At 39.5% G+C, this 12110-nt stretch overlaps 1 protein-coding gene across 2 annotated transcripts in view; it reads left to right on the forward strand.

Moving 5' to 3' along the window:
* The window catches only part of GPALPP1 (GPALPP motifs containing 1), a 30113-nt gene that overhangs the window by 1217 nt on the left and 16786 nt on the right, over positions 1–12110 (forward strand). For both annotated transcript variants that reach the window (XM_007186816.2, XM_007186817.2), the window contains exons 2-4: positions 6516–6648; positions 7613–7714; positions 10314–10419. In XM_007186816.2, coding sequence (XP_007186878.2) covers positions 6516–6648; positions 7613–7714; positions 10314–10419 — 341 coding nt within the window. The remainder of the gene's footprint in view (positions 1–6515; positions 6649–7612; positions 7715–10313; positions 10420–12110) is intronic.

Genomic DNA, 12110 nt, shown 5'->3' on the forward strand with positions numbered 1-12110 from the left:
CAGGTCTTGTTTCTGCTATAGCTGTTAAAAAGTTAGGCTTTTATTTTAGCAAGGAAGGTTCCATTCAACTAAGGTTGAAGAAAAGTGGGCTTAACCAAACTTTTTATTTAGCACACAGGTCTGAAATGGACCAATTTAATTTTATTTCAATACTCTGGAAAATTGAGTGCTGGGAAATGTCCCCTGAGATCATGTTAAAAACACGGGGGTGCAGATGTTTTCTCAAGACCAGTCTGCATACTCCAGACACTGTTTTGTGTAAGCTGAGTGGAGCCTGGGCTCTTTTGACTCTGACTTTATTCTCCTCATCTGTGGCAACCTTCACGCCACTCATCCCAGCCACATTTGCAGTCACACACTGGATCCTATTCCACCTCTGAAAACTTTTTTTTTTTTTTTTTTGGCCTTACTGTGCAGCTTATAGGATCTTAGTCCCCTGACCAGGGATTGAACCCGGGCCCTTGGCAGTGAGATCATGGAGTCCTAACCACTGGACCGCCAGGGAATTCCCCCATCTCTGAAAATTTAAATTCAGATCTTATTATCAGCCAGAACCCCTTATTCATCCATCATTCTTACTCAGTTACTCTCATTACAATTTTTTATTTTTTATTTTTGTTTTTAGTCTCATTGAGCCATGTGATCTCTGCCTCAGTCCGTTTTGGCCTTAAATTTCCTTTAATTACTTCTGTCCCTGCTCAACTTAGCCTCCATGGTCCGTCCATTCGTGCCTTCTCTTGCCAGTGTTTTCAACTGCCTTATCCCATTCAGTATTCTTTTTTTTTTTTTTTTTTTAATAAATTTATTTATTTATTTATTTATTTATTTTTGGCTGTGTTGGGTCTTCGTTTCTCTGCGAGGGCTTTCTCCAGTTGTGGCGAGCAGGGGCCACTCTTCATCGCGGTGCGCAGGCCTCTCACTGTCGCGGCCTCTCGTTGCGGAGCACGGCTCCAGACGCGCAGGCTCAGCAGCTATGGCGCACGGGCTTAGTTGTTCCGCAGCATGTGGGATCCTCCCAGACCAGGGCTCAAACCCGTGTCCCCTGCATCGGCAGGCAGACTCTCAACCACTGCGCCACCAGGGAAGCCCCCCCATTCAGTATTCTGTTAAACCCATCTAGCAAAAACTCAGCCCTGGATCAATCCAGTCGTTCACCCCTGGTGAGCCCACACCCAGGCTTCCAAGTGCTGCTAGAAGAAACCTCACCCTCCACAGGCTAATGCTGCTAAAAACTATAGTCTCCTCCCTGGCTGGGTCCGCAGTTCTGCCCAGCCATCCTCAGACGTTTCCCCACGCAGGTCTCCTCCCCCATGACCAACCATGGCTTTTTAAAACCTTCTCTTTCTTCTTTACACTCTCTCCGTCTACTTCACAGAAAAAGTAGATGCCATCTTAAGAGAACTTCCTCACTTTTCTGGCACAGTACCTAAAAACTTTCCCGAAGTTTCTCTGCCCAACTCTTTCGTCTTCCCTTTGATTATAATGGAAGAGGGGAACTACCTCCTTCCAAGGCTAATCCTTCCATTTTTACTCGGAACCCCTTCCCTCACTTGTCCTGGGGGCTCCTTGCCCTTAGCATTTAACCAGAACATTCAAATTGTTCCCATCTTCATGAAGACTACTCCACAGCCCCCGGTAGCTACTCCTCTTTCTCTCTGACCAACTCTGGATCCTCCCTGTTTTCTTCTTAACCCACTGCATTCTGGCTTCTGTTCTTGCCAATCCACGGAGACCACTCTCACCAATTTCACTGTGGAAATAAATGAAGACCACCCACCAATCGTCTCGGCACCATTTTGCTAAATTCAAGGTACCCTTTTCAGTCCTGACCTTGTTTGACCTCATAGCCACATTTCCCCCTGGTGATCCCTCCTCTCTTCTCTTGGTTCCAGCCACTCTGAACACATTTCTAGATGTGCCAGGCCCTTAGGCTTTCAGTTCTTTGCGGATGCTTTTCCCTCTGCCTGGACCACTCTTCCTCCAATCCACACTCCCTTTGCCCAGCTAACTCAATCTCATCTTTTAGCCTCAGCCCAACCATCACTTTTTTTTTTTTTTTTTTTTTGGCTGTGTTGGGTCCTCGTTGCTGAGCGGGGGTGGGGGGGGGCTACTCTTCATTGCGGTGCGTGGGCTTCTCATTGCAGTGGCTTCTCTTGTTGCGGAGCACGGGCTCTAGGCGCACGGGTTTCAGTAGTTGTGGCACGCGGGTTTAGTATTTGCGGCACACGGGCTCTAGAGCGCAGGCTCAGTAGTTGTGGCGCACGGGCTTAGTTGCTCCGCGGCACGTGGGATCTTCCCGGACCAGGGCTCGAACCCATGTCCCCTGCATTGGCAGGCAGATTCTTAACCACTGCGCCACTGACGTCACTACCTACTCCCATCAAAAGACAGTTGGATGCTCCTTATTGACATTTCCATGACAATCCTGTCACAGGATCAGCAAGCTTTTCCTGAACCAGATAGTAAATATTTTAGACTTTGCCAGTCAACAGGCAAAATCAAGATTATTATAAAAATGTGTATATAACAAGAGAGAAAACAAATTTCGACAAATCTTTATTGTTGAAATTCAAAATACAATATAACAGTATAATTTTTTTATAGTTTAAGTCTACTAATGAGAAGAATGGAATTGCTTTGGAGGGAATAATGTTTTGTTTAATTGGGGTTCAGAGTCAATGTTTCCTATTATAATCGATTGTTGATCTATAATGAGATTGAATGTGCTTTATACTGAGTACTTCTTTTTGTATGCATAATTCTGTGTGATACATATCACAAGAGAAACATAATGGAATATATGACATAATCTCTATTTTCATGGAAGTTGTAATCTACTTGTAAAATTACCATTGCAGTAGAAGAGCTACCTTAATGACGCGCATCACTGCTTTAGTAGGAAAGGGATGGAATAGTTCATTACAAATGCCTAAAACAATTTTTTGAGACATTTTATATAGTTCTGAAGAATGATACCTATAAAAAAAAGTGAAGCTAGGGGGCTTCCCTGGTGGTGCAGTGGTTGAGGGTCCGCCTGCCAATGCAGGGGACACGGGTTCAAGCCCTGGTCCGGGAAGATCCCACATGCCGCGGAGCAACTAAGCCAATGCGCCACAACTACCGAGCCTGTGCTCTAGAGCCTGTGAGCCACAACTACTGAGGCCACGTGCCACAACTACTTAAGCCCACACGCCTAGAGCCTGTGCTCTGCAACAAGAGAAGCCACCGCAACAAGGAGTAGCCCCCGCTCGCCACAACTAGAGAAAAGCCCGCACACAGCAACAAAAACCCAACGCAGCAAAAAAAAGAAAAAAGAAAAGAAAGGAGCTAAAAAGGAAAAAAAACTTCTGTCTTTAATACTTAGGAGCAAGAGGAAGATGGAAAGAGCCAAGAGTGAAATGTAATCCCCTAGTCTCTTTCATGTTAAACAATAACCGCCTAGAATTTTGAAGAAAGGGATATTTATGGAAGGTTGTGTGCTCCCTTGCTATATTCTAAAAGGTGCTTTCTCTAGGAATTAGTAGTACATACAAAGATAAACCAGAAATCAGTAAAGGCATTATTCATTATGGTCAGAAGTCAGATATAATCTCCACTTATAGTTGGGGAACATTTACATACGAAGACATTAACTGTTCTTCAGTCTTAAACAGCAGTTGGAGATATGAATTTTATCTTTTAATTCTTATTGTTTTTCTCTTTTTGAATTTTATCTTTTAATTCTTATTGTTTTTCTCTTTTTGCTCATTGACTGTTCTCTTCTAGGCATGCTGAATTACCAGTTTAGCTTTTTTTAAATATATAAATTTATTTATTTTTGTCTGCATCGGGTCTTCGTCGCTGGGCGTGGGCTTTCTCTTGTGCGGCGAGCGGGGGGCTGCTCTTCATTGTGGTGCGCGGGCCTCTCATTGCTGTGGCCTCTCTTGTTGAGGAGCACGGGCTCTAGGCACATGGGCTCCAGAGCACAGGCTCAGCAGTTGTGGTGCATGGGCTTAGTTGCTCCGCGGCATGTGGGATCTTCCCAGACGAGGGCTCGAACCCGTGTCCCCTGCATTGGCAGGCAGATTCTTAACCACTGCGCCACCAGGGAAGCCCCAGTTTAGCATTTATTTTCTATAATTCCTTCCTTTATTTAATGATACATGGGAGAATGTAGAAAAAATGCATCCAATTTTTTAAGATAAAACTTTGGATATTTTAATTCAATTTGTTGTGTATTGAGCACTTGTTCTATGGTAATACAACAAGGAGCAAATAGGAAAAACATTTCAGAAATAGACCAGTGGTTCCAACACTGAGCCTGCCTTCTCCCCTGGGTTTTATATTAATACACCCAAGTACCACTGATCATACCACTGAAATTTCTAATGGGCATGTTAAACTGAAGATGTGAAAGCAAGCTCTTAGCTCTTCCCCCAAACATGCTTCCCTCCTAGTCTTCTCCATATTAGAGAATAGCATTACCATCCTCCTGGCTAGCTAATCAGGCCAGAAACCTACGACATCCTCAGTTCCTTTTTGGCTCTCACTTCTCACATCCAAACCATTAGCAAATCCTGCTTCTTCAAAGCAGTTGCAAATCAAACCATTTCATATCAGCTTTCTAACTCATCTCCCCTACTCCTGATTCCCTATTGTCCACAAGCTGAGTTTTTTGTTTTTGTTTTTGTTTTAATAAAAAAGCTAACTCAGATTATATCTCTCCAGACTTAAAACCTTGCAGTGACTGCCTGTTATAACTAAAATCCAAACTCAATTACCACAGCCTATGCTCACATTTATGGAGTGCCTACTGTATGCCAGATACAGTGTTATATGCTTTGCAGGTATATTATGTATTCTTCACAACAGCCCTATGAGATTGGAACTACTGTTAACCTCACTTTACAGATTAAGAGAGTAACACAGGAAGGTTAAATAATATCCAGATCACACAGCTAGGAAGTGGCTGAGCTGGAATTCACAGCTGGAGTCTGGCCCCGAAGCATATAGTGTGGCCCCTTTGTACCATCCAACTTTGTCTTGTCACTTTGCTTACTTTGCTCTAGCTGCACAGGCCTTTTTGTCCCTCAAGCACATCAGGCTTGTTCTCTCCATAGGACTTTTGCACTAGTGATTCCTCCATCTAGAATGTTCTTCCCTCAGATTGTTGCATGACCACTGTCATCATTTAAGCCTCCCTACAAATGTCTTCTCAGGAGAACCTTCCCTGATCTCTGTCTTTAAAATTACCCTCCCACATATTCACAGTCACCTTTTTTTTTTTTTTTACCTTTTTTTATTTGTTTCTTTTTTAAGTTGTTTCTCCAGAAGTACTTACTCAATAAATATTTGTTGAATGGATGGATGTTGACATTTTTGAATGTTGTTTAATATAGTGGTTAAGAGGTTCATATCCTAGCTCCACTATTTAGTTGTGTAAAATTGGGCAAGTTACTGTCTCTCTGCCTCAGTTTCCTCATCTGTAAGATAGAAGTAATACTGCTTTCCTAATAAGGTTGTTGTCAGAATTAAATAGGGAAATGCGTGTAAATCTCTTTTAAGTTTTTGTTGTTGTTAATACTGAAGGAATAGCATACCTGGGAAGCTCTTTGGAAAATCATATTTCCAGGCCCTACTCCAGGCCAACTAAGTCAGAATCTCTGGGGCAAGGGCCCAGGAATCTCTTTTTTAAAAATATTTTGGCAAGTCTGATAAACACCCAGGCTTGGGAACTATGTCAGTAGAGTTTTAGCATCACTGCTGAGGATCGACATAGACAGTTGTGTCTATGTGACATCATACAATGACATCATGCAATAATTTATAATTTTGCTAAGCCAAGAAGTGAGAGCAATTCACTCTGGTGAGTGGGCACAGAACACCCTTACCTCTTCCTTGGCATCTGCATCCCAATGTGACCTCATTCTCTTCTCTGAATCTTTACTAGTAGGCAGGAGAATTTAGAGTGCCTCTACTTTGGTTTCTGCTTGGAAAATCATCTTGAACAGAAAGCTAACTGAGAAGTATGGTAATTAACCAATAAAGATATTTTTAAGTGGTGATTCTTAGTCAGAAACCAGAATGGATAATTTTGATTTTTACTATGTTAGACTGTGGAATGGCAAATTTGTTGTTTGGTTAGCTCCGTGATATAAATATTGTCTACCATATGCTGTCCGTAAGGAAAAAACAAAATCATGAAACCATTTTGGCAGTTGCACCAACCAAAATTGCAACCAATGCAAAAATTGCAAGATGTCAGGGAAATTATGTGCTATTGCTATATTTATAAGTTTGGGTATTAAAGCTTTTGTGAATCTCATAGTTAACACTGTGTAAGACATGATTTCTGCCTTCCTGGAGTTGGAAAGACAAACCCACTGTACACAACAGGAGCAAATGAGATTAAAATCCATAATAAATGATAGCCAGCCCGTGCTGAGAATTTCAGAAAAGAAAGTGTGAAATGTCAACTAGGGAGTTCATTGAAACAGTTGTGGCTACTTATGACATACACAAGACATCTTCTTTAGTTGCAGGACCAGCTCTGCCCCCTAATTATAAAAGCAGTAGTTCAAAGTCGTCAGACAGCGACGAGGACAGTAGTTCTTTGTCTGAAGAAGGAAATCAAGAATCTGAAGAAGATGACACTGGTCCAACTGCAAGGTGAGCCACTTATAACATTAAATGGTAAACCAAGCTTCAAATCTGGTGTACGCTGGCTAGAACAGAGAGCTAGTAAGGGGATATCATAACCTGCATTTATACAGCACAGGAAGAAATTACTTCATATGGCATTTCCTCATGAACTATACCTTTCAGAAAGAAATTTATTTTAGTAGTATATAGCTCTGGAGATACCTAGAATTTCAATAGAAGTCTTATATAAAGGATTTTTCCTTAAGGTATTATTCAAGTGATTAAATATTCTAAATGGACCATACATCTTCTTTTTCAAATTATGTATGCAGGGAACTCCCTGGTCGTCCAGTGCTTAGGACTCCGTGCTTCCAATGCAGGGGGCACAGGTTCGATCCCTGGTTGGGCAACTAAGATCCCACAAGCCGCACAACCCAAAAAAAGAATATGCTTTAAAAAAAAAAATTATGTATGCAGTATGTGCTTTTTATTTAAGTAAATGAATGATTCCCTCTGACCTAGCTTTACTCACCACAGGTCAATGTAAATAAGAAGTCGAATCTTTGTTTATTATTGGATAGCAAGGTCTTTTTTAAAGCATTTTAATGAGTAAGAGACAGAAGTAGCAACTTAAAGCTTTTACTTAAGTGAATTTAAAAACCAGTGCCATAAACTCTTTGCTCAAAAATATCTAGCAAGTAGAGTATTTGAAACTTCATTGAATGGACTCTTAAACAACACAGAAAATATAGAAAATTGATATATTACTGCTGTAAAGAAGTTACCAGTCTCTATTTTTAGACCATAAATGAATTTCAAGAAAAGATTAGTATAAGATCTGTGGTAGATTTTTTTTTCTTATTTGGCAAGATTAATTTATTGTTTCAGTGTTTGTACAACTAGTTGAAGTTAATGTTCTTTTAAAAATGGAAATTTCTCTATGAAGAAAATTCTGACATACATGCATAAAATTACACTACCGTGTTTTCAGAAAACAGAGGAGAAATCAGGATGACGATGATGATGATGATGAAGGTTTTTTTGGACCAGCCCTTCCTCCTGGATTTAAAAAGCAGGATGATTCTCCTCCAAGGTGGTAATGTATACTACTTCCGGCCAGTCTTTTCTAGTGTCCGTTAATTCATTAAAGAGTTGTCTGAAATTGTTTTTTAACTTATGTGTTTATATAACATTTGAAATAAATTTGAAGTAAAAGTAACTGTAATTTTAAAATTCATATAAGGAAAATAATTATTTACACATTTATGACACTTTTATAATTCATAAAAAACTTCCACATCTCTTATTTGATACTCACAAGAGTGTTCTGTGGCAGGCTGGGTGAAACATGACCCTTCTTCCCCATTTTTTTTTTAAACAAGTAAGGTTGCACACATAGTCAGTGGTACACCTGGGGCTGGAATCCCGGTGTCTGACTTCTAATTCAGACGTCTTCTTAATTATTTATTGAAAGAATAGACAAATTCCTATGTGCCAAGTTACACAGTTCACTTCACCGAACCTCAGATTTGTCATCTGTGGAATAAGATAGCAACACGTACCTTACAGAATTGTCGTGGTGATTGAGATTTCATATTTATATGCATATATATACATGTGTGATTCTTATATAGTGCCTGGCACAGAATAAACATATAGTAAATACTGATTCCTGTCTTCTCGGAATTATAAAATATTTAACTGCTGAATATGAAATTGCACACCATATTGTTTATAATTCATAGCACTGTATCCCAATATGCAAGAACAAGTAGAAAAGGCTGTTGTACATTTTATATTCAGAGGTTATAATCACACTTGTCAGCTTCTAATTTTCATGTAACTTTTGGGGAGTAACTGCCTCTGACTTCAACTCAAAAAACACTTTTTGTTGCAAATGTAGTCAGTTTCTGTAATGGCATCAGCAAGTAAAAGGATGCTTATTATTGAAGAAAAAAAAAGAAGAAATAAGAGGAATAGGCAGTCCACTGCCTATTTTTGTATGGCCCTGAGCTAAGAATGATCTTTAGGGGGTCATTAAAATACAAAGACGAATATGCAACAAAGACCAAATGTGGCCCTCAGAGCCTAAAATTTCCTGTCTGGGTTTTTATGGGAAATTTGCTGACTGCTGGGATATAACATTCCTTTCAAGAAAATAGATTATTAGATACATAGCGCTTTCTTTCTATTTTGACAATAGTAAAATATATGTTTGAAATAAACAGGTGGAAGCATATATTGGAGGCAAAACCTCATACACATCCACAGCATGTGCCGTGGTTATGTTCCTTTACTATATTTTAAGATTTTATGTGTTAGTGGTTTTATCCTCACAAATTCCCTGAGGCCAGAGAGTTGAGCTGTAATTGCATTTGTAGATCTGCTAAAAACTGTACTCAGAAAAAAACCCATACAGCACTTCCTTATACTTTATAAATGATAACTAATTTGATCTTTCTAACAATGCCACACTTCCGCATTTTTCATTTGCAAAATTGTTTTGGTTCATAGCAGTTTTATGAACCAAGACAAGAGGTTATTAAATGGCCAGGATCAGACCCCAGACCTTCTGACTCTAGTACTGTTTTTGTCCTACCGGGAAACCTGTCTGTAAGACTCTAATTGAACATAGTGCAATCTGGAAATTTCAACTTTGGGCATCAGTGCCATCTTGGTTGGTAACTCTTGCACAGGGACATCTCTGGAAAAAACCAAAGAATGGAGAAACTTAACAGTATGAAAGAGAGTAGAAAGTATCGTTCCTCTTTTGTTTTTTCCATACATAAAGTAGGACTTTTTCTTTTTAAGGCCCAGAATTTAGGCAGTTTTCTCTTTTGAATGGATGTCTGTTCCCTCAGAATGTGGCAGTAGGGCAGCTAGAAAGAAAATGAACTTTGGCATCAGATAGACCAGGGTTCAAACTCCAGCTCGCCACCTACTGGTTCATGTTGTGCTTGGGTGTTATTTTGCTCAGATAGAAAATGGAGTGACTTATACCAACCAGGGTTTTTTGAAGGAAACTGAAAAGTACACTGGTTGAAATGTAGTTAGCGTACTACCTTTTCCTTTCTATATAGGTCTTAAATGAACTATTTTCCTTCTTATATGCTTCCACATCATTATTGGATTGTTAGTTAGGATGGTGTTTAGGTTTTTATACTGCCTTGGCACACATAACCATAAATTACTAACATCTGTTGTATGCATTTGATATATATGTCCTTAGAACTCAATTCATACTTAAGTAGTTCTGACTATAAATATAATGCCACTAAGGTATTTTTCAGTGGACGGTGAATATCAAAACTGAAAGCCAAGGCACAAAATAAAAAAGATCTTCACAGGCTTTAGTCCATAATAAGGACTTTTTTTTTTAAGTTATTATTTTTATTTAACATAGTTCTTTTAGGAAGTGGGTATACACCATTGCCACAAAGATTGAGAATTACTGGTTTAGCATCTAATCATTGGCTAACAAATAGAAAGTTAAAATACAAAAAATTAGATTTTTATTTTTATGATACTCAGTGAAAAAATACTAGGTTATAGAGTAAAAATAATATGTTGAATAAGATTCTCATTTTTAACATTTGTTATTATCTGGCTTTTTATTATTTGTGTGAGCTTTTATTCTGAAAGCTGACTTTTTAAAGTCAGGGAGAATGATAAAGGTACATTTTATTTTTCAGGCCTATAATAGGTCCTGCATTACCACCTGGTTTTCTTAAATCTGCACAGAAAAGTGACAAAGGCAGAGATGATCCAAGACAAGTATCATCGTATTTCAACTCTGAGGTTTGGAACTTTTTCTATTAAAGAATAAGATGTAAGAAACTCAAGACTTTACGTAGGAATAACTACAATCATTTGACTCAATCATATTCAAACTAATTTAGGATTGTAGCTAGGTAGATGAAATCAAAAGCTGTCACAGACCTGAGATTCTGTTAGAAAAATAACAAGGCAAATTACATGTGACAGGGTGTTACCTATTCATGCTTCTCATCATTGAAGGGAAGCTTTAAAGTACTAGAAACTAGAACATGATGAAAAGTTTAAAGAATCACTGTGATTTGATCCAGAAGAGAACAAGCTAAGAAAAATTTTAATAGTGAAATAATTATTATAAAATACTGAAATTAGGGGCTTCCCTGGTGGCGCAGTGGTTGAGAATCTGCCTGCCAATGCGGGGGACACGGGTTCGAGCCCTGGTCTGGGAAGATCCCACATGCCGCGGAGCAACTGGACCCGTGAGCCACAACTACTGAGCCTGCGCGTCTGGAGCCTGTGCTCCGCAACAAGAGAGGCTGCAATAGTGAGAGGCCCGCACACCGCGATGAAGAGTGGCCCCCACTCGCCGCAACTGGAGAAAGCCCTCACACAGAAACGAAGACCCAACACAGCCAAAAATAAAAATAATAAATAAATAATAAATTAAAAAAAAAAAAAAAAATACTGAAATTAACTTTCTCCTACCCAGCTCTCATACCATTGTATAACAAGGGCACTAGTGGATACATGATGTTTTGAAAAGAAAGAACAAGTAATTTTGGAGTCAAGGAGGAAGCCTATATTCTTACAGAGGGCCAGTCCTTAACAATAGCTGAGATTTGCAGAATACTTTATAATTTGTAATGCATTTTCCCCATATATGCATTTTCAGCTTCTCCAAAGCCTTATGAAATAATCATGATCTGTATCTTAGATGCTAAAAGCCAGAGAAATTGGGTAACTTAACTCCAAATCACACAATTTCTACTTATCAAAAGTCACAGCTCAAACCCAGTTCTTAGGATTTTATATCACCTGTTCAGTCTGCTAATCTGCAGTGCCTTCCTGTATATGAATTCATATACTCCTGTGCATCTCCACTGAGAATTCAGCAATTCCACTGAGCTTGTTACTAAAGGAAATATATAATGCATAATGCAGTGGTTAAGCTCATGAACTCCAGAGTCATTTACTCATTCTTTCAGCAAATGTTTATAAAACACCTACAGTGTGTGAGGCCCTTAGTCAGAGAAATCAGTCTGACAACAAATTCTGTTGTTCCCACCTTCAGAAACATCCAGAATCCAGCCACTTCTGCTGCTACCCTGATCCCAGTCAACATCATATTTCACCTGTTTCATTGGTCTTCATGACTTAGCCTTTGTTCCTCCGCTACCTCTTCTCAACACAGCAGCTAGAGTGGCCCAGATAAAACAAAGTCAGATCATGTCATTCACGCTCAAAACCATCAATTTGCTCCTCCTCTGTCTGCATAAAAGCCAAAGTCCTTACAGGGCCCTCTGTAATCTGGCCTCTATTAGCTCCCTGATTTTCTCTCTAATTTTGATCTGACCACACTGGGCTCCTTGCTCCTTAAATATGCCAGACAGGCTTCTACTCCTGAGCCTTGATACTTGCTATCCAAGTCTCTCCAAAATGGTTTTCCCCTAGATACTTATGTTGGCTTGCTTACCACCAGCTAGAGTGCTTTTAGC

Source organism: Balaenoptera acutorostrata, chromosome 18 (assembly GCF_949987535.1).
Source record: "Balaenoptera acutorostrata chromosome 18, mBalAcu1.1, whole genome shotgun sequence".
Classification (NCBI taxonomy): Eukaryota; Metazoa; Chordata; class Mammalia; order Artiodactyla; family Balaenopteridae; genus Balaenoptera; species Balaenoptera acutorostrata.